Genomic DNA, 23,231 nt, shown 5'->3' on the forward strand with positions numbered 1-23,231 from the left:
TCGCCCATTTTTAAACTCTGAGAAGCTGAGATCAAAAATGCAGTGATCATTTTTTTAATTTACTAAGCTGGGATGGAAGGAAGTTATTCCTCCCTTATCAGCTCCTTGTCTGAGGGTTATTTTTTTCTTGATGAAAATATTTAATAAAAGTTAAAGTGCTTTTATAAAACAGGAATCATTATCCAAGCAGAATAGAAAACGAGGCAGTGCGCCTATGAAAGGATGGTCTATTAAGACGAAAAACCACAGCATTTAATTATCCAACCGGAGTCATTTAGTTAGCTGCATGATGACACCGGCGTGAGGGAAAATGACCGTTCATCAGGAGGGATTCTGGAGCGCTGCTCAGGAAGATGATGCTCCCACTTCCTCTCCCTCTCCAAACAGATAGGGATCACTGGAAGTTATGGGAATTTTCCTGCAATTAGTGCAGAATTCAAATACTGAAGGCCCCTGCTCAGGACCTGGCAGAATTGCTCTCCTCCTTCACGGTGGACACAAAAGAGAGACCGAGGAAGGAATGCCACCTCTGTCTGGGCATTGCTCCTTGATACCCAGTCCAGTGGAGATGAACAGAGGCCACCGTCACTTTCACACTAGACAATTGCACATGTGCTGTTCTAGGTCGTTGGATGGGTGGGAAGACACTGAAGCTCCAAGTGTTCCAAACTACCCAAATGGAAGGCCCAAGCCTTGCCACTGAGTTGCCTGTTCATGTTGTTGCATGGAATTGGCCTCATTTGAGCTTCATTTGAGGACAAAGGCCTCCTCAGGACAAAGCAGAGTCCCTGTGCAATGTCTGGGAGGCAGGAGGCAGCCTTATTTTTAAGCCTCCTTCACTTTATGTCACAACAGCAGAGAACCATTTCCTGTCATTAGCTCATTAACCCAGCATTTTATTTGTGGCAGGACATGCGTGCAAGCATTACAGCTGAAATTCTCCATGTCCCCTGTGTCCCCTCTCATGCACATGCCCCTGTGGCTTCCTCCTGTCTCTGGGAACAGCACGGAGGCTGTAGTATGAATTCAAAGGCAATATCCAGAAAGATCTGTTTGAAGCTCCATAAATTCAGGAACTTGGGTTTTGTTCCTTATGTCCTACAACAATGTCTGGCATGTAGCTAAGTTCAGTAAATTCTTTGCGACTGAAAGGGTAGGTAGATGGATGGATGGATGGGTGGATAGATGGATGAATAATGGATAGACAGGTGAGTGGATGGATGAGTGGATGGATGGATGGATGGATGGATGGGTAAGTGGATGGTGGATGGGTGGACAGATGGATGAATAAGTGGGTTGGATGGATGGATGGGTGAGTGGATGAGTGGGTGGATGAGTAGATAGGTGGATGGATGGATAAGTGGGTAGATAGATTAAAAACAGCTAGTAATTACAGCACTATCAGATATATGAACAGTGAGACTTCCTCTTTATATTTTATGTAATGGTTAAACTTCAGGGAAGAGAACACTGAGCCTCCAGTTTGCAGAATTGTTCTTTTCATTTTTAACATACTTCACACCATTGTCCAGTGGGGCTTAGAGTCGCTTACAAGAACAGATACAATAAAATCAATAGGAAAAAATGAAAACAAACAAAAATAAGAGCTGGGGAAAACCCAGATGAGTGGGAAACTGAGTCTCTCGGGTACCAGCTGCCTGGAGAGCATGTAGCAGATCTCGGCCCTGGCTGGGCGCCTCCAGCTCTCTGCTGTTCTCACCTTATAAGTCACGCTGGATACAACATGTCATTGCAGGAAAGCACTGCAGAGTCAGCAGAAACAACTTGTGCTGGGGTGGGGGAGAATCCTGTTATCTCCTTAACCGCAAGAGCGTTTGCTTTGCCCCTAGCCCAGGCCCAGGCCAGCCCCACAGCCAGAAGCCTTTCCCTTTAACAAGGCTGAGCGCCCATCTGACACATGGCTCCCACCCACGCAAGTCCCTTCCCTGTTGACATTGCATCCCTGCTCTTGAGTTCTTGGCCCTTCTGGCTGGGGGGGCGGGGGGTAGGGTGTCATGTGGAGGAGCAGCATCTGAGTACAGATATGAAAAGATCTCTGTGGAAACATCCAGAAACTTCCTATGCATGTCGCAACTGACCAGAGCCCAGTTGTCATCTTTCTTTAAACTTCTTTAAAAACTTCTGGGAAATGATATTTTTACTTTAATTGGTTTCCAGGGAGGAGGAGCAGAGGTGAAAGTTCACATCAAGATCATAAATTGGGGGGGGATCATAAATTGGGGTGTGCAGCAGATGGTGACGTGCTGGGTCCAGGTGTTTGCTATTAACCGCTGAAATGGCCTACTGCAGAGTTCTGGCCACTCACTGCTGGCTTGGTAGCTTCCGTAGCCTACTGGGACCCAGCTGTTCGTCCCACTGGGTCGGTAGCCTGTCCTGATGTGGTCACGTGCATTCCTGGAGGAACTTGAGGGTGTATGGCCCATGAGGTTCACTGGGAGTCCTTTTAATCCTTGGAGCCAGGTTCTCAGAGTTGGCTCCAGAGCGCCCTCAGGTGGCGGGGTGTGTGGAGTCAGATCTACATCCTTCACACCGAGTCATGCTGCTGTTTAGACAGATGGCTTCTGTTTCCCCTGCCAGCAGTTCTTTAGGCCCTGAATGGTTCACATCCCCCTCAGCTGTGTACGAGCTGACTTCGGGTGAGTTGCATCCACCTCCAGACCTGGCCTTTGCTTGTTATTACATGAAATGCTTTGAGGGAAGCTCTTTAAGCTGAGGTGCCCTTGGGATGGAGATCGGACCTCAGATTTGCTCTTATTTGAGCTGGTTCCAGGGCACCCCAAGGCGCTTGGGCAGCTGCCTACCTCACGTTCCCAAACTGACGCTTCTGCTCCCAGCACTGGCCCTGCCTGAGGCTGCTCCAAGGCCTGTGAACCTGGGGAGAGAGCCTGGCAGCACTCAGGGCCACTAGGTTGCATGAGATCTGGGTGCATGCTTCCGATTTTGGAACCCCATGACATCGGTAAGGTACCTTGTCTATCCAAGCCTCAGTTCCCTCAGCTGTGACGGAGGGGTGGTCTAATGTCACCTGCAGAGTGTTGAGAAGAGGCAGTGTCCTCTGAGATCTTGATTCACTCAACAAATGGTCATTGCTGCCAGCGCCTATGCTCATGATCTCTGACGTGCACGGGGACAGAAATCAAAGACCTCTGGACTGCCCTGCGTCCGCCACACCACAGAAGGCAAGCCGGTCAGTCTCCCAGGGGTGCAGACATCCCCCTCCCCCCTGGCAGGCATCATAGTCTGCTGGTTCGGGTCAGTTCTGCGTATAGGGATGGAATGTTTTTGTTCACAGGCAGAATTGTGAAAAGACCTAAAGGTATTTGTGATGATGGCAGCTCTTAAAATCTTTAGTTCGAAAGCTGGCAGCACAGGTGGCAGGCCCCGCCCCCCAGGAGCTTGTGTGCCTCCCTCTCACTGTAAGAGGACCTCGCTCCCACCAGGAAGAAGAGGGGGTGGGGCTTGCACCCCTGTGGGGGGCTGGGAAGAAATAGGATGAGCTCCACACTGTGGTGGACTGAGTGAAACTTAAACAACCATCCTGCTGGTGGTAGATGTGTGCTCTGTAGACTGCACCCTGGGCTTGGTAGCCACAGCCAGCCAACCCTGAGCTCTGTGCCAGGCCTCCGCTGGGAAGTGGAAAGACACCAGCAATATGAGGAAGGCACTCAGGGGAGATTAGCTTTGGGGGAAAACATTTGGGGGAATAAAACAAAACGGCCTGCAGGTAACAGCCATCATCCGAGAAGCGTGTGTCCTGAGCTTCATGTGTGGCTGTTTCCGCTCTTGGGTCTCGTGTTCTTTGTTGAGCTCTCTCGAATGGGGCAGGACCTTTGGCTGTGCAGCGCCATTTGTGGACTAACTTGCTCGTTTCCCATCTTGACCGTTCCTTCGCCTTCATGGACCACATTGCTCTTAAGCACCGTTGTCATTGTTCTTTAGTTCATCTGTGTGTGCTTGGCAGTACTTGAGTCTGAGCTCAGGGCTTTGTGCTTGAGAGGCAAGGGCCTTACCTCTAAGCCACACCTCTCTAGCCCTTTCTTGAGCTTCTTAATATGAGATAGGGTCCCTGTTTTTGCCCAAGCTGGTTTGGAACCTCCATCTTCTTCAGCCCTGCCTTCTGAGTAGTTAGATTACAGGTGTGAGCCGCCCACTCCCTCCCTCCCCCCATCTCCTCCCATCCTCTGTACTTGGGTTTTTATAGCTTAAAGATGGCGACTTTGGGGCTATGATTCTAATGTGTTCTGCTCCATACTGGAGCTGTTCTTAAGTCCAAGAACATAAAAGACTGAAGAAGACAGCTTTTCTCTCCGAACTCTGGTGGCTGGCATCTCAACAGAGCTAAGAGCTTTGCAGACTCGCAGGTTTGCAGTTGAAGCTCTGGTGTCCACATCCTCAGAGAGAGAGGATATGCGATCCCCACTTTAGATGTGAAAATGGAGCTAAGTGCAGCACAGACAGAAGAGGCATCCAGAAGGTTCTTCCCCACCCCCACCCCCACCCTCTGTGCCACATGCCCAGGTAAGGAGGGCTGCCAGAGCTGCTCCATCTGTGACTTCAATCTCCCATTTTGGTTTGTAACAAGAACTAGTGGGAAGCTGAAGGTCAGCAACTGGATTGCCCAGACCAAGACGCTCTTAGCATCTAGTCATTTCTCAGCTGTGAATTTGGAGCTTTCCCAGTTGATTAAAAGAGGTAAAAATCTGGGTGACCCCGCCCTGGTTTTCTACAAGCCAGCTCTCCATGTTACTTTGTTGAGTCCACCCTGAGCTGTTCCTGAACTACTCCATTCCCCTTCCTCCATCACTCCAGGCAGCCCAAGTCCAGAGTCAGGGGACTGAAGCTCACACACACTAACTAAAGAGGCCCTGGAGAGAGCAGAACTCGAGCCTGAGGCCCAATCTAGCCTGATTACAGCTGCTTTGCCTGCCTAATGTCCAACAAGAAAAGCATCCTTTCCAGAGAGCCTTTGCACATCAGATAAATCCCCAACTTCTGTCAGGGTTGATAACTTGACTTCGTGTGGTTCCTCCCCAAGAACATAGCTGTGAATGCATGGTAGGGTCCTACAGGAAAAGAACTTCCTCACTGCAGATTTGTTCAAGAAAAAGTAACTTCTAAACATGACCATCTAGCAATTTTGAGACAGCTAGACCAGTTGGAGTTGGAGGCGTGGCTCAGTTGGTAGAGTGCTAGCCAGTGAGTGAAAGCATCAGGTCTAGAGTTCAAGTACCAGTCTCAAGCCAAAACAAATCAAAGAGAGCCAGACTTGGGGGAGCAGCCCTGTTGGCTTCCTCCTTGTAAAAGTTGTGGGTTCACCCCACCCCATCCAACCACCCAGCTTTCTATTTCCATTTCTAACCTTGCCATCAGCACAGTAGACTTGTCCCAAACATTCCTGGTAGTTAAGTATTAGAGAAAAGGACAAAAGTGACTCACAAAAGAGGTCACCATATTTCAGAGCATATTTCTGCTTTGAATTTGTCTTGGGGCTCATCCTCTTCGAGGTGCATCGTCTTGCCTTGCTGTCTTACTTCCTTTCCTTCCTGACCTGTATTCCTCTCCACTGTCTGTCTGCCCACTGGGTTTTCTGTGCCCTTCTGCTATGAGGTGAGAGCAAGTTTGGTGCTTCATTAGTGTTGACTAAATCTTTTCAGAACCATTGTATGCTGAGGGACAGGCTGCTCTGTGTGTCTTCCTCTACATGCTCAAAGTGGGTTCGGGGATAGTGCATCAGAGTAAGTCACCACCGTCCTGCAGCAAGAGGTCAGGAAAGATTTAGAAAACATTCTCATCCCATCTCCATCTTTCAGCAAAAGAGCATTCATAGTCTGGGGGTGTAGCTCAGAAGAACGTCTGCCTGGCATGCATGAGACCCCAGGTTCAGTTCTCAGCACTACCAAAAAAAAGTGTATTTTTCATCCTCAGGTAGAAGTGAGGGAGTGCTGATGGGCCCTCCGAGAGGAGCAGGGGTGCGGTGCATGGGGAAGGGCTGTGCATCCTGGAGAAAGTCAAGCAGGCTCTGGGCTGCAGGGGGAGAAGCCTCAAGCCGTGGACAGCCATCCTGGGGAATTTTCTTCATGACTGTGGTATCCTAGCAAACCCAGGCTGTGTGATGCAGGCCCTCTCTGTGCTGTGCCTGCGCCCCCCTGAGCAAGGACCTGGCAGAGTCGGTGGATTTGCTGAGATGTTTCCTAGCAGCTGAGGAAGATGTTGCTCCTCGTGATTTAAACAGGAGCAGGTTGGGGACCTGATACCCTCTCATCCTTCCTGTGTGATGAATAAATCCATGTGCCCTGGGTGAATAATACTCACCACAATTCCAAATGGGAGAGGATTTTAAAAGCACTTAGGGTTTATCCTTCAGCAGAATAAGAAGAGGCTAAAGCAAATAGAAATTTATTGTTACATAGACCAGTCCACTTCCATCTGACAAAACCTAGTTCATAGAGAAAGATGCTTTGTGCCAAAGGCGATCTGTTCTTTCCTCCCAAAACTATGCCCTTTAGTTCCTGCACTAAAACCTGACCTCGTTTGTATGTTTCTGTTCATTCTCTTCAAGGTCAACCCTTCCCTGAAAACAAAAGCCAGGCTTCGGTGGCTCACAACTATAATCTAGGCTGAGATCTGAGGATCACGGTTTGAAGACAGCCTGGGCAAGAAAAGTCCATGGGAGACTCTTATCTCTAATTTATCACTCAAAAACAGGAAGTAGAGCTGTGGCTCAGAGTGGTAGAACGCTAGCCTTGAGCAAAAGAGCTCAGGGACAGCACCCAGGCCCTGAGTTCAGCCCCATAACCAACAACAATTTGTTTTTAAGTATGCATTATTTGGCATGGAGGAAACTTGTCCAAGCTTGATGAATGGTGTGGCCTCATCCCTCTGTGAAAATGTGGTTCCTTTGTGGAACAGCCTGCTTCAAAACAGCCTTTCTTCTAACCTTTCTAAACTATCAGTCTTCCTTGGAGTCCTTTCTGGGATATGCTACTAACCCCTCAGGCCTTTCCTAATGGACTTGAACATTGTCTAGAGATCTGGTCTCTTCTAGGATGAGCTGATCCAGGTTTATCATCACAGCAGCAACCTGCACGTGATTGAGTGAGAAAGAGGTTCCCGGATCAACCCACAGACACACACATGCATCCTAGGAACTCACACACAGGGACATTGAACCGACACCATTATGAAGCTTGTTCCTTTACATTACAATTCCCAAGTAACGTACCAGTCTCTTCCATGCAAAGCCTTTCTAAATAGAAAATTACACTCTGAAATTGGTGGTGGCTGTTCAGCCTCATTTTGATACCAGGAATAATCAATCTGTCTGCCGAGGAAAGGTATAAAGATTACAAAAGGAACTTGGTTCCCGCACAACCAGTCAGTCTCATGTATTGCCTTTACCTCCAACAGAGCAAGACTTTCTTCATTAATTGATGTGTGGATTCATACTGTATTTCGCGGTTCATAACCTGAGATTGATAGAAAGCACTTTGGGGCCATGGAGCAGTGTCGCTCGGTTTGACTGTAGAAACCATCACCACCTTGAGACTTTGCCAAACGCCATTATGGGGCAGACTAGTCGTCTTAGGGAAAGGTAGCAACTTGTGTTGGTTTGGCCAACTGATTGACACTCAATTACGAAGTCCTGTAAATGTGTCCGTGGGGAGCTTTGCTGGGGCCCGCTTCCTCTCTGGGTGATCAAACCTCCGGGCTCCTGGCATGCCTCTCCTATGGCCCTTGCCTTAAGACATGGGAAGATGCGTTTGCTAAAGAGAATGGCTAACAATATTAGTTATTTGTTGGTAAAACAAACCACTTGATGCTGGCTAGCACATGAAGAGAAGACATTTATTTAGGTCATAGTTATGGAGACCCAATGGCGAGATGGCAGCCTGTTCCCAGGGCCTCATAGCCAGTGGGATCAAAGTGGCAGGAATGTGTATAGAGAGAGATTGCATGGTAAGACAGGAAGCAAGCAAGAGAGACTCAGGGCCAGCTTGCTCTTTGCTGCTTTTGTTTGTTTGTTTCTTTTTCCAGTCCTGAGGCTTGAGCTCAGGGTCTGGGCGCTGCCCTGAGCTTCTTTTGCTCAAGGCTAGCAGCACTCTACCACTTGAGCCACAGCACCACATCTGACTTTTTCTGTGTATGTGGTCCTAAGGAATCGAACCCAGGGCTTTATGCATGCTAGACAAGCACTCTTCCACTAAGCCACCTTTCCAGTCCCCAACTTGCTCTTTGGATAACACTTCCCTCTCAGGAGCCCTCAAGAACTACAAGGCAACCATGGTTTAGGTAACCATGACCGAACTACCTTCCTCTAGGCTTCACTTGTTATAGGCCGATATATCACGTCCCAATATCCATGCACTGGGGACCAATCTCGCAGCATGGACCTGTGGGGACGCATTCAAACCACACCACGCCCAGTCACTGCTGCCAGAGAAGCCCTGTCTTGCCACTGCACACCAGGTTAGAACTGTGTTTCTTTTGCTTATGACATGCTGGGGTCGAGGCTGCAGCCGTTCTCCTCACATAGCAAGTCCGGACCAGCTACCTTGTCTGAGTCCTTTATCTCCTGGAGTTTCCTGATCTCAGCTGGCAGAAAGAGCAAGAAGGACTCGGCAGGGACAAACGCTTCCACAGCACAGGTCCACACAGATCCGTGTCATTCTCCCCGGGTTCCATCCTCGGGGATTAGTCACAGGCCCTCCCAGGCGCAAGGCCCTGCAAAACCCTTCTAGGCCGGGCAGAGAGAAGAGCAGGACCTGCTGGGGTGATGGTGGACTCTGCCATAGCCCCGTGGAGTCCTGGAATTCAGAGGCAAGTGCATTTCTGGTCCATCTCCATGCTCTCCCAGCCCCGCTGGCAACTCCACCTTCAGAGCACCGAGTGCTGCCGCCAGCTGTGCCCAACTTCCATTCCCAGAACCACGAGACGGGTCAGGGTATCTGGACATTGATCAACAATGGTCATGATGTGTTGTTTTAAACTTCAGCTAGGAATTCACTTCCTGCTGTGTCAGTCCCATCAGGACTATCAGTGAGGTCTTTGGATGAGATTGTGTAAAGCCGTTGATTTGAAAGCCGTTAGTGATTTCTTTGCTAACACCGCTTCCTGGGTGATGATGCACCGTACAGGATGCGGGAATGAGTGTCACTCTGTCTGAATGTGCCTGATCTAGTGCTGAGCATCTGGGCAGGTGCTGCCAGCAGGAGGCACCGGTCACAGGGGGCCGAGGCAGGCAAGGCCGGGCCACATGCTGACCACTCTCTGGGGCTCTGCCTCCCAGGTTCCCGTTTCCCATGGTGTTCAGCAGCTGCAGCAGGAAGGACCTGGAGACCAGCCTGGACAAAGGCATGGGGGTATGCCTCTTCAACCTGCCGGAAATCAAGCAAGCCTTCGGGGGCCGGAAGTGTGGGAATGGATATGTTGAAGAGGGAGAGGAATGTGACTGTGGGGAGCCGGAGGTAAGGAAGCTGTTTCCGGTACATTCATTGTATGTCCTTGGCTGGGCGAAGAAGCGGGAACTTGGAAAAGTGGCATCAGAATGAACATGCTAGAGAGCCGGGGTGGAAAAGTCCTACATGGCCATCTTCAGCAAAGCCCATTGCACTTGGGTGGCTTTCCTGAATGTTAACTAGTGCCCAGAATAAGTCGTATGATTTTTGTTTAAATAGATAAAGAACCTTCTCTATTGAAGGTGTGATATTCCCAGTAAGATAAAGACAAGAACAATAAAAAAGCATTTAGCTCTGAGTTTGACAGAGAAGAAAGCCTTGGCATTCATTCTAGCTTCAAAGAGCCAATATGCACCATTTCTTCCTCTTTGTAAAGCACACTACTAAAGGGGAATTTGAATTAGCAGCACTCGTTTTCAGCAAAGAACTTCCTGTCAAGTTGAAATTCTGCTGCAGCCTCCTCTGCGTGCACGGCCTGAGGCTGGGGTGTTTCTGCCTCTCGGCTTGTTAGCTTCCAGAAGCAATGAGCAAAAGCAGCAGAAGTGTTCATCCAGCACAGAGCTCATTTAACCCTGCTTCCCAGTCATTTTGAGGAAAATTCCTTGTTTGTGTACAGCCCAAGATAAAGCTAATCAACATTAGAAAGTCTAACAGCTACTTTTTAATCTCTGATTCGTGGCAAGAAAGGAAAGGGAAAGAGAGGAGGCAGAGACCTCCTAGTAAAGCAAGGGCCCCCTCAAAGCTTAGGGGAGGTTGTGCTGAGAATAAATCAAAGCAAGAGGTTTGCAGAGCAAGCAGGCTGTGTGTGGGATTCCCTCCCTTGGAGCTAATGCAAGCCAAAATGGTAGACAGCGTTCAAGACAGGCAAAGCTACACGCACGCACAGATGGGCTTAGTGAGCGCTCAGGAGGAGTTGTTTGGAGGAATGCTCTGAAAGGGGGTCTCGGGGTTGGGAGGGAAACTGCTGAGACAGAGCACCCCAAGCATCACTAATCAACATCTTTCACGGTCAGCCGTGGTCTGACAGCTCAGGGAGGCATGCTGGGAGTAGCTGAGTGGAGAGGGCGAGGGGAGGCGTGGGTGTGACAGTTGAGTATTATCAACAGTGAGGCGGTGGGCTGCAGTGGCGGCGGCGCGTGCCGCTTCTGGTGGGCGGTGCGGTTGCTCGGTGGGCGCACGTCTGGTCTCACTGTGGCAGAGCCTCTGTAGCGTCGTGAAGGGAAATGTGAGACTGTCGCGGGAAGCGACTAGCTTAGGTTACCCGTATTTCTGGACTTCATAGGACTTGTGATGCTTTATGAAGGATAAGAAGTCAGGTCTTCCTAGAGTCATGGACTCTCGGGTTTGAAACAATTCCATGAACAAGCATTCACCCAACTAGGCATCATCTCCACCAGCGTCATTATCACTACCATCACCACTACCATCGCCACCATCATTGCCATCATCACCACCACCACCACCATGACCACCACCATCGTGTCCACCGCCAGCATCATCCCACCTGAATATCATACCACTTCCACCACCAATGACACCATCCACACCAACATCATCACCACCAGCACCACAGTCGTCACCACTGATACCACCCCCTCGCCACCACCAAACCCATCACTGCTACCCCAGCCACCACACCACCATTATCACCACCGCTGCCACCAGGCCAGCTTATGCCTCGGTACCTAGCACTTGCCAGTCCCATTTTGATCTGCCTCGGTACCTAGCACTTGCCAGTCCCATTTTGATCTCCATGAAGGCGTTGTGCTGTCTACAGTCTCTCCGGGTAGTGCAGCGCTCTGCAGGGCTGCTTTGCTTACGACAGACTCCTCCCAGGAGAGAGCCAAGTTCTCCTTGTGTAGGGTCTTTACATGGCACATGGTGCATTCTCGAGATTTTAAGAAACTCTCCTCCCCCTCTTCCAAACCTCTTCTTCCCAAGAAATCTTTTACAGTCACCAGGAGCCTTTTTTCTCCTCCTCGCTTTTTATTTTTATCTTTTACAGTTTACTCCTCACAGTTGAAGCGTCTCCCGATCCTCGCAGTGTAAGAGCCCATTTCCGGTTTCCAAACTGCTTCGCACAGACTTGCAGTCAGACTTGTTATCGGTGCTCTTTACCCTTCCCCAGTGCCCAGAGCCTGCAGATATTCCTTCTACTGTTTATGGGAGCGACGGCTGTGCTCTCTGGCCTGCTCTGCTCCCAGTGTGTTACACCGGGGAACGGTGAGCAGGCGAGTCACGATGACCTCCCCCAGCACACAGCTGGACCGGCCCCCTGCGGCCCTGCTCCCAGAAACCGTCTCCATCACAGCACGCTTGTTCTAACCAGCTCTCGGTGACTAAGGATCTATGTCTGCTATCTACAGCCAGAGAATGACAATTAGGGCCTTGCAGAGGATTCTCTAATGGTTTCATTAGTCTTTCTTCTTCAGAGTCTTAGTATTCATTGGCTATGTTGCTGCTCTATTGACTACTAAAATAATAAATGTATCAACATTAAAAAGATTTGTCTCTTCTGAGAAATGTGGTGTTGCAGAAGGAATAGATATGGGGTAGTTAAACGGCTCGCGGCACAGCCCTCTGGTACAAGGCTTGGATTTATGTCAGTGTAAGGCTATTCTGGCTCCTCGCTCACTCTCCCTGCTAACAGGGCTGGGAGAGCAGCCTTATCTCCTTCTTTAAAGTCAGTAGGATGCCAGTAGCTTGCACACATCTTTTAAACTTGCTTATTCTCACATTATCAATCCCCTTTGAAGTCAAAGGCATTTTACTCTGGCTGCATTTTCATTAAGGCCACTGCTTCTGTTCTTCAGTGATTTGGCAGGGAGGACTCCTAAGAGGTCTTAGGATGAAGATGGCTGATGGCTGATTTAACAGTGTTTCAAGGAAATCTCTAACTTGCTAAATGTATCATTAGCAGAGCCATTTAAACCATAAGAAGCCAAACACCATGTCTGTACATATGAAGACATTCATTGGGAATGCAATAAATGAGCTTCGAAAAAAGAAGTTTCTAAACTTTCCGGGAAATGTAGTCTATAAGCTAGAAACCCTTAGTGTCATGAAAGTTTCAGCTCTGACTTCTGGTTGGAAGTTTTATCTTACTGTATATATTTCACATTCCAGATGTTTATAAAGCCCTCAAACAAATCTAAAAGCTTAATAGTGTTGGAATTCACTAGGATAAGAGTAAATGATAAACAATGATTGCGTAATTCATTGAGCTCCCAGACAATACAGTGCAGGTATCTTGGGCGAGCCTCAATCTTCCTGACTGCTGACAAAACTTATTAATAGCATTTATGATGTCCATGATAGATTCATACATAAAAGATGATCATTTTCAGGAGTAAACTATTATATTGTTAAACTTGCATATAATTAGCTTCTCCCTAGCCAGTAGTACATAAATTCTTCTGAGCACATTGTAGACTGGATAAGAGAACACTGACAATTTGAGCAGGATTAAAGACTTTATGGTCTGTTCCATCCTCTGATAATTACAACATCTTCTAAAATGTGGAAACATCGAGTTACTGGAATGTTCTAAAGTTCACAGGCTTCATAAACTCACTGCATAAATGGGGCAAGCCTTCTGTTGAGAACTAGTAAAAGCTGTCAGTGCCCTGTTTCTTTTGGTTGGAAAAGCAGCATGGGTACTTACAAAGTTTAGCCTACTAAACAGCTTTCTTTCTGTGTTTTGTTTCAGGTAGGACCATGCATTTATATTTGATCTCCTTAGAGTCCTTGAAAATCTAGGCCCCAGCCCTAGCCACCTTCTTGTCTCTCAGTCATTCTAATAACCGGTCCCCAACCAGAGTATGCTAGACCTACAGCCTGACTGTATTGGTGAGATTGCAGGAAATGGGGAATCAAGAATAGTTGGTTTGAAGCCAGGCACTGGTGCCTCACACCTGTAATCCTAGCTACTCAGGAGGCTGAGGTCTGAGGATCGAGGTTCAAAGCCAGCCTGGGCAGGAAAATCCATGAGACTCTTATCTCCACTTAATCATAGAAAAAGCCAGAAGTGGTGTTGTAGCTCAAATGCTAGTCTTGAGCACAATGAGCTAAGGGACAGCACCCAGGCCTGGAGTTCAAGGCCCAGGACCAACAAAAAATAAGAAGTTGGTTTGACTTTGTTTCTTGTCATTGCATCCTATAATCCTACATTAGACGTGGTCCTGTGGGTGTGTATGTGAGTAGGGGGAAGGAAAGGTGCTGAGGCCAAGATCCAAACCTAGGGCCTGATTCATGCGGAGCAACTGCTCTAGCACTGACTTCCAGCACCTATGAAAAAGGCTCATTTTAAAAAAAAAAGAAAAAAGAAAGAACCATTGTACATATCCATGTGTCTTTGTGATTATGTCTATCAGCTGGCCTTGTTCACCAAAGAGCCATGCCTCCATCTTGGAATGTTGCTGGTTAATTAGAGATGAAGTCTTGCAGACTTTTCTATCCTGGCTGGAGTGAAACTGAGATTCTTCAGGTCTCAGCCTCCTGGGTAGCTAGGGTTACAGGTGTGAGCCACTGGCCATATGTATTTGTGAGGAGTAATTTCAAAGTCTTCTGCTGATCCTGATGTATGGAGGTTTCTCTAGGAGCCCCATTGGGCTGCTGGCTACCAGGGCTTCCTGGATGCGGCCTGCCCTCCCCTTCCAACTTCTTGCCCTCCCATGCAGGGCATGGAGTGCTAGCAACTTCTCCCAAAGATGCACAGAGCCACATAAATACCTGGCTCTCCTACAGATGAAAATGGCCTTTGGGTTGGGAGAAATGGTGACAAGCAATGGAAAGATGACACAGGTCAAGATGCATTGTACTCATAAATGGACATGTTGAATTCAAACACCTTTGTGCAACTACTTAAAGATGATGATTTAAAGAAAGGAGTCAGGCCCTCTGATTCTTTGGCAGTCATTTAAGGAGTGCTCTGTAGAATCCTGTTTGACAGAGCTCATCTCTCTGCCAGGAATGTACCAACCGCTGCTGCAACGCCACCACCTGCACCCTGAAGCCAGAGGCCGTGTGTGCCCACGGGCTGTGTTGTGAAGACTGCCAGGTGAGCTCACACAGTGACCTTGGCCCCAAGGTCACCGACCGGTGTGGGTGATTGAATCTGATGCAGGGCCAGTGTTTGTCCTACCAAACTGATGATTCCTGTTCATTGCCAATCATCTGGGATGCATTCTTTACTTACGGGCTGCAAGCTTCTGTAGTGCAACATTACTGATCCTTTGATCTTGTAGAGGCTTATCTCGGTGACAATAGCCATTCAAGGAAAAGCAGACTCCACCTCATCACTTCAAGCCTCCCCGCCTGGTGCTAAGAACACTGGAGGCCAAGAATCTGTGCATGGCGTCCCATGGGGGCTCATGGAAACATCCTGATCATAATGTCCTCCAAACAGAAGATGCTCAGTCTGACCAGGAGAGCCAAGAGGGGCAGCTTCACGCTTGGGCCCTTTGTGCTGCTGGGATTGCGTTTGCTTTGGCAATCTCATTGTTTGTCTCGTTATTCAGAGCTGATAGGTGACAGAAGAGAAGTCTGAGCTTTTAATTCAGCGGTTCCAAGGGTAGAGTTTTATTTCTTGTTCCTTAAGCAATTGATCTTGGCATGCAGCTTACAGGAAACTGCCTCTTACCAGCCCGCCGGAGCACGGTGATTTAGAAGTGCATCGTAATGTTTTATGTTCTGCCTTCCTTTGTCCCCTCCTGATGGTCATGAACTTCTGAGGAATGCTGTAAGAAGCTGGCATTCCCTGGCATCCCCAGCTACTGGGGATGGAAGGTGCCAGAAAGGGGCTGAAGGAAGATAGGAACAGGCTGAGCTTAAACCAGGAGAGGCTCCAGAGGGTCACAGGGAGAGAGGGGAAGGAGGGCCTGTGGCAATGCCTGGATGCAATCCACTTTAGTGACTTTTCTACTACTCCTTCCAAATTCTAGACCTTTCAGAAACTGGCAGGGGTCTTTTCTCTCTGCGCTGATGGGAACCAAGGCTAGAGCTCAAAGGTCTCCAGCTGGCTAGCCTCAGACAAGCTATTCTGACAAAGCGAGAAGACAAAGCAGTGGTCAGAGGGGCTCAAATGCATTTGCCACCCCCATCCTTCAGTACCCCCTGTTTTCCTTCAACTCTAACTCATCCCATAAAGAGGTTTACTCTAGTTCTGTAATACTGATACTGCAGTTATGCGCTCCGAATTATTTTTTACTCTAATTTGCTCACAAAGGTTAACTGAAAATACAAATGACCACTCGAGACCTGGGATGGATTGCTGGGTACTGGTAACTCATACCTGTACTCCTAGTTATTCAGCAGGCTGAGATCTGAGGCTCAAGGTTCAAAGCCAGCCTAAGCAGAAAAGTCCATAAGACTCTTTGTTTCCAACTAACCAGCAAAAAGCTGAAAGCAGAGGTGTGGTTCAAGTAGCAGAGCACCAGCCTTGAGTGAAAAAAAGCTCAGGGACAGCGCTCAGGCCCTGAGTTCAAGTCCTAGTACCAGCAGAGCGGCGGGGAGAGAGGGAGGGAGGAGGGAAAGGAAAGAGGGAGGAATGGAGAGAAGGAGAGGAGGAAAAGAAGATAGAGAAAAGAAAAGAGAGATGGTATTGACAGCTAGAGAACTAGGTGGTGGAGGTGGCAGAGCCAGCCAGCAGCTTGGCTGCCTGTCAGGAAACCCTGACGCTGCAGGTCAGTCATTTGGCCACCTCCCTTACAGGAGAAAGGTAAACCCCAGAGCAAGACTCTCCAATTCAGGGGCTTCCCTGAATCCTCCCACAACTCCACAGGCTGCACTGCTCTGCCCCTGAGCCCCCTCCCCGTGGGCACGATGCTATCACCCACCCTGTCCTTCTAGCTGAAGCCGGCAGGAACGTCGTGCAGGAGCACCAGCAACTCCTGCGACCTCCCGGAGTTCTGCACAGGAGCCAGTCCTCACTGCCCAGCCAACGTCTACCTGCACGACGGGCACCCGTGCCAGGGAGTGGACGGCTACTGCTACAATGGCGTCTGCCAGACCCACGAGCAGCAGTGCGTCACCCTCTGGGGCCCAGGTACGTGGCTGCCTCCAGTTCCACACCAGGCTGGGGACACGTGGTCTGTGTCTGTGTGGAGCCTGCCCCGGGGGAGCTGAGTGTGGGCTAATGCGAGAGGCAGGAAGGCCCACAGCGTGGCACCCTGGGTGGCAGGGGAGAGTCGGCTGGGACTCAGCGTGCATGGGGGTGGACAGACGAAACTCCCCACCACCCTCAGATTGTGGCAATGTCTCGAGTTCAAATGCGGATCCCAGTGAAGGACTGAGGGGGCCAAGGAGAGGTGGCACTTCCACTGCATAGTTATATAGCAGAGTCCCCAGATCCGACTTGAGCAGATCTGTGAACCCCAAAGGACAGAAAGTAGTGCGCCAACTCCCAAACAGGAAAGCCTGTCGCGGGGACGTGAGGACCAACAGGGTGGGAAGTTGGCACCAAGCTTGGATACCACAGGTTTTTTCCTTTCCTTTTCTTTTTGCCAGTCCTGGGGTGTGAACTCGGGGCCTGGGCACTGTCCCTGAGCTTCTTTTGCTCAAGGCTAGCACTCTACCACTTGAGCCACAGCGCCACGTCTGGCTTTTTCTCTTTATGTGGTACTGAGGAATCGAACCCAGGGCTTCCAGCATGCTAGGCAAGTGCTCTACCACTAAGCCACCTACCCAGCTCCTACACCAAGCTTGAAGAGGGAACATGAGGCAGGTGTATAAGAGTCTGGACTGCCATGTTATATGACAGGTTTGATGTGGAGTCTAGAGAAGGAGGGTGGCCAGGATGTGACAGCCAGCATACCTGGGCCAAATCAGAGGCCCTGTGCTCCCTGTGTCCTGGAGCGAGGCCTTCCGTGGGCACTCTGCCAGCTGTCCCTTCCTGGCCTCCAGCGCCAGAGGCAGGGACCACAACAGCAGCACTGCAGAAGGTGAAGCTAAAATTCCAAGACAGGAAGTTCACTTCCCAGGATGCATGATGGGATTTGAACTTGGGACACTGTGGCCCAGCACCTACAATCCTCATAGGCTGCAGTCACCCCCGAACATAAGGAGGTGGTGGCTGAAGTCCCTCGACAGCTGTCAGAGGAGAAGCTCAGAGACAGAGGGGAAGGCTTGGAGCCCTGTGTGTGCCTACCTTCCACTCCTCCATGCTAGAGTCAGAGATCTGGGGCCTTAACCACCCCTGTAAACCATTTTGGATTTGCTCCCCATCCCCAGCTCCCAGGATTCCATCAGAGAATCCCATGAGGAGGGCTCTCCAGTGTTTTGTCTTTTTTTTTTCCTTTCCCTTACTGCTTGCTTAAAATTAAAAGGTGACCTCAGTGCTGGTCTGAGACCCTAGCGCCAGCAAAGCCATGCGGTCAGCCAGGCTGCGACCCAGAGCCCAGTGAGCTCAGACAGCTACTCCAGCAGGAGGGAAATCTGAGATGATTCTGGCTTTGGGAATGATGGGGAAAATAAATGAGAGCAGAAACTGATGGCTGAGCACAGAAGCTGGGGTTTCAGTGCTACGTGGAAGCAGAGAGCAAGTGTGGGGAGCGTGGCTTAGAGCCAGGTCCTGCTGGGGGTCCACTGTTCAGCCAAAGATGTCCCTGTGCCCCAGAGCCCCCTGAGCAGGCTGGTCGTGGGGACGGCATCTGTGGGTACAACAAGGAGGCCCGGGGCCTCTGGTCCTCCGGCTCCATCCTGGAGGCCTAGCACCCCTCAGCTCTGGTCAACTTCTCCAGCCAGCTATGACTTGCTTGGGGCAGGAGCAGGGATGCCTGTTGTACTGGCAAGCACCAGGAAGGTGCTCACTGTATACGCCTCAAACGGCTACAGGGCTTTGAGTAGCTTAGTGACCTCAGACCCCTTTCAGCCAAGTGAGGTCACTCTGGGCCAGCAGCTGCTGCTGCGTGCCGGACCCTCAAGGCCTCGTGTGTCCATGGGGGCCGCCTCCTTCCCCACCTTCCTCCCATCTTCCTCCCCGCTCTTCTGCAGTCAGTAAACTCCTTTCTGAGAAGACAGAGGCCTTCTGGCAGGTCCTTCCAGGGAAAGCTCTGCCCCAGAGCACACCCCCAATCCCAGCTGTGCATAGACGTGCTCTGTAGTGCCCTGCTCGGCTGCCACTCCTGGCCTCCCTCCAAAGTGAGGTCAGATGGAACTCCACAGCTCTCTCTGAGCCACTCTGCCCTGTGACTCAACTGGCCATATGCCCTCGATTCATAGTGACAGAGGCTGGTGTTCATTCTCTCACCGGACTAGGCCTTTCCAAGTTGCCTACTGAGAGAGAACAAGGGAGGGGGAGAGAAAAAGAGAGGAAGAAAGGTAAGAGAGACAGAGAGACAGGCAGACTGACCCAGCAGAGATCCAGATAGGAAGACTGACAGCAGGAAATCCAGCCCTCAGACATGCTTTTCCTAAACAAGAGCGACAGAAACAGTACCTATTTCAATTCTCAGAATCCTTGTGGACCGGGTGAGCCAAAGTGCTGCTCAGGAAGCTGTGTCTCATTCCTGAGGAGGGGCTTTCTCAGATCTGCCCCCCTTAGTTCTTTGCTCTGCCATCCACCCTCTCCGTGGTCACTGGACAGGCCTTGGACTGGAGACCGCAGGTTTGCTAGGAGTGATCCATTGCACTTATGCCAAACCCATAATGGAACCAGGTCCAGAAGGCACCTCAGGCCCAAGACCCTGGGGCCCAGTGAACCTCTGCCAGCCCCATCTCAGGACAAATCACCCACAGACTCCTCAGGAGAGCAGAGAATGTGGAAGACCACCACAAGCTGTGGTTCTCGGGACCAGTGGCCTCTTAGAATGGGCTTTTGCCCCCACTTACAGGTATGAGGGAAACCTCTCCCTTCAAAGCAGTGGGGCAGCCAAAACTCACTCTGTAGCCGGGCACCCATGGCTCACACCTGTAATCCTAGCTACTCAGGGGGGTGAGATCTGAGGATCGTGGTTTAAGCCAACCCCGGCAAGAAAGTCCGTGAGACTCATCTCCAATGAACCACCAGAAAACCGGGAGTGGCGCTGTGGCTCAAGTGGTAGAGTGCTCGCCTTGAGCTGAAGAGCGGTTAGCCCAGACCTGCAATTCAAGCCCCATGGCCAGCAAAAAATAAAATTTTTTTTAAAAATCCTCACTCTGTGAATCTCCTGCCACCACTGAGCCAACTGCGACCTTCGCGAGTTACAGGAGCGCAATTTTATCATTCTGTAGTTTTGGAGGTATTGACAGGACTGCTGTTCCTGAAGGTCTGTAGGACACTGTCGTCCTGCCTTCTTGAGCTTTCAGGAGCCATCTGCTTTCCTGGCTCCTCCTCTGTCTTCAAACTGTCCTGGCCTCTGCGTCGGTAGTCACATCTCTTTGTCCATCCCTTGACCTTCCTGCCTCACCCCATAAGGACCCTTGTGATTATATCAGGATCTTTAATCACATCTGTAAAGCCCCTTCTCCATGTCCGGTGACAGAGTCACAGGTGCAGACTCAACTGTGGACCTTTTGGAGGAGTAGAGAGGGCTGGCGTTGGACAGACCACATTGCTCCTTTCAGCAATGTGCTCAGCCTGTTGTGCATCCACTGTAAATTACATCTAGGAATCCGCCTGCTCCAAAGGCATTTTGTTAGCCTATATCAGGTCAATAATCTTATCATATTTAGTAGATCAAATTTGGGACCATTCCTGACACAGAGCCCCTTGTAAATCTAAATTCTATAAACAAGATGCATCTGGGGTTGGCAGGAGCCACTGGACTCGGAAGCAAGCACTCAAGTTCTTGGGAGATTACAAACAAAACCCCTGTGTGGATGGTGGGTGGGACAGAGGAGAGCAGACAACTGGTAGACCTCATCTACCCCATGGAAGAGGAAGGGCATTTCTAGCATCCAGATGGGATCAAGAAGGCACACAGGGGCAAGTGTAGGTGGCTCTATGTAGTGCTCAGGCTGTGACTCGGAGAAGAGAGATCCTCATTTGTCACCCGTTCTCTCATTTGGTAAGCATCTGTTGGCATCCTGCTATGTGGAAGATGCTGACTTGAGAGCCCCATTCTGCCAGATGCACACGCTTCCCTCAGTCCCCTTGCCTTTGCTCAGGATGTGACTACATCAGTGTCCTCTGGGAACTGCTGATTTGGGACAACTGCAGCCCTGGGGGCAGAGGTGACTTCCTCAGCAAGGCCTCTGGCCAGCCAGATGTCCAGGATAGAGAGCATTGAACTGCTTTGTTACAGGGGTTAGTATAAATTAGCTTTTTGTGCATCAGGAAGAAAATGCTGTTCAGGCTGCATTCACAGTATTTTGTTCCCCCCAACAGCAGTAAGTGTCTAGGGTCTGGACTGTGTTTGCATGGGGTCAGTCGGAGGCCTCCAGGGAGGCAGAGTTACAAAGTCCTTGCTGTGGGGGCAGTGCCACTTACCCCAGTGACCTGCCTTACTTGTTGAGTCATCCAGAACTCTCCAGTTACATCCAGGATGTCCGTTACTCACTTGCCAGAGCTGGCTACCCCAACACTGACCGGATGAAGCCCTTCCTTCCAGCTAACTATTCCGTTTAGGTATGAGCTTTTCTCAATCCAGCACTACATTGCAATAAAATACTCCTGCATCCAAATCTTTCCACAAATGAAATGATAGAAAATTCAAAACATATGCCTGCTACTCCAAAACGGCAAAGTGACACACTTTCACAATAGTTTTTGAAGTTTTTTATTCATTCATTTGTTTTCTAATTGCTGTTGTTGATCATCTTCCTGTTGGCTGGGAGTTTTCTTTCCCTCCCACAGATCTTGCATCTCCAGACTTTCTATGCTGATCCCAAGGACATAAATGTCCCTGGTAGTTCAATGCTGGCATTTAGCATTCTTGGTCCAATTCCATCTTAGTGTCCACTAAGCTTTTGTTGGGATGGTGGTTGATATGGCTGAAATGCAGCTGGATATTTTTTTTATTAAGTCAGCAGATTTCCTTTTGCCAGTGTTTGTCAAAACCATTACCATGGTGACTGACAACTTGGCTTGGCAATTAATCTCACAGATAACTATATGGTAACGACATGCCTGAAGCCACACAGAACTTACCTTAGGGAAATCCTGGAACATGCTAGTGTTTATCTATTTTATCACTCACCAGAATCTAGTGTCATTTGATTTATGCAGCGTGAGCTGGCCAGATGATTTTTATGGGCTGGTAAATATTCAGTGTTTATCTGCAAGGCTGCTTTATACGAGCTCAGCTTAGTGAAATCCACCTGGGGCCCTGCATTTACTAATCACCTACAAGCCTAGTGGTTACAGATGGAGGAACGGATAACATTTGCCAAGAGGCATGTTGTTTAGGAATCAGGAAAACCTTCCTTTGGTTCATAGTGTTGGGATGAAATGATAACATTTTCAGTGATAACATGGGGGACTTCATTTTCTGATGAATACGAAGTCTGATTTGGAGAATAAAGGACCGAGAGAACAAGCCAGAGTCCCAATTGTTTGTTCAAACGCCTTTGTATGTAGGTATTAGCAACAACTGTTGGGGAAATGAGCGACAGAGGGAGGCAATAGCTGATTGACTGAACGGAGAAGTACATTTGCATAATAGAATAATTTGAAGTAAAAGCATACAAGGAGTAAACTATGAGTTTCATTGGAGAGGCCATCATCTCTCTTTCAAAAGATGTAATGACATTGGGAACTTCCAAACTACAATTACAAATGTAAGTTATATCACTCCAAAGATAAAACTGGTAATTAAAGTCTATCACTTGCAACATAATTATAAAATGCAGTGTGATATCAAAATTCCCTCTGAAAGGCTAAATTTTATCTCTTGATAATGGCAAAACATCTAAGTGTTCCATTATTAAGAACTCAAAGGCTTTAAACTGATGTACTATAAGAGTGATAAGAAAACGCGTCATTCCTCCTACCAACTGTGAAGACATGAAATTCAGCATTTGCAAGTGCCACCGCTTTGAATCCCCACTCTGCCCTTTGTAACGTCTTCCGGGAGGACACAAGCCTACTTTTTAACATGACGGACCACTCTGTCTCTAGGAAAAATAAGAGCTGGCAGCTAGCATACCATGGCCGTGTAAAGTAATCTGTTGTCCCTCCCTGCCCCTCCTCCACCAGCTACCACGTCTGGAGCGGCCAGGAGCCGGGAGTCCTTTGCGATGGCCCCTCCGAGTCCCTTTCCTTTGCGGCCCAAGCTCAGCTGTATCCCACGGGAGCCCTCTTGAGCTTCCCCCCTTCCAAGCTCTCATTTTCTCAGATGGAGGAACTGCCATTTCTCTTTTCTGGAACTGAAATGTCCATCTTTTTGTGGCCTTGCATAAAGCAGCTCAGTAATTCCTCACTCTGCACGAATCCATGAAGAGCCGAAGTCTCAGTAAAGCTCAGCAGGATGATGCGGGTGCAGAATCCTGGTGGCTTCCGTGGGAGCTGCCGGTGGCAGGCAGGCGTAACTGGTGCATAGGAATGGTGAGCTCTAGCCAGGTGCTCACCAGCCCCAGGAGGTGGCTGCGGATGCTGCCTGGCAGGATCCTAATACCTCACCTTGAAGGTAGAGACAGCAAAGGCGTGTTGCAGACTAGAATGAGTCATAACTGCGTCCTCATAACTTTGATTCGTTTTAAACCCCGTGGTCAGATCTGGGTTCTGGGAGGTTGGCATCCTGCCCATTGGAAGCTTAGGAGAAGTGTGCAACCCACAGGCCAGCGAGGGAGAAAAGAGAGAAGGTGGGCCAGTCCCACCTTCCCACTGCGGGCAGTGCG

General features: G+C 49.5%; 1 protein-coding gene across 1 annotated transcript in view; it reads left to right on the forward strand.

Annotated features, from left to right (window-relative positions):
- Positions 1-23,231, forward strand: part of Adam12 (ADAM metallopeptidase domain 12) — a 225,752-nt gene that overhangs the window by 175,456 nt on the left and 27,065 nt on the right. The window contains exons 11-13 of the mRNA XM_013021993.1: positions 9,308-9,485; positions 14,446-14,535; positions 16,326-16,521. Coding sequence (XP_012877447.1) covers positions 9,308-9,485; positions 14,446-14,535; positions 16,326-16,521 — 464 coding nt within the window. The remainder of the gene's footprint in view (positions 1-9,307; positions 9,486-14,445; positions 14,536-16,325; positions 16,522-23,231) is intronic.

Source organism: Dipodomys ordii, unplaced genomic scaffold (assembly GCF_000151885.1).
Source record: "Dipodomys ordii isolate 6190 unplaced genomic scaffold, Dord_2.0 Scaffold58, whole genome shotgun sequence".
Lineage (NCBI taxonomy): Eukaryota > Metazoa > Chordata > Mammalia > Rodentia > Heteromyidae > Dipodomys > Dipodomys ordii.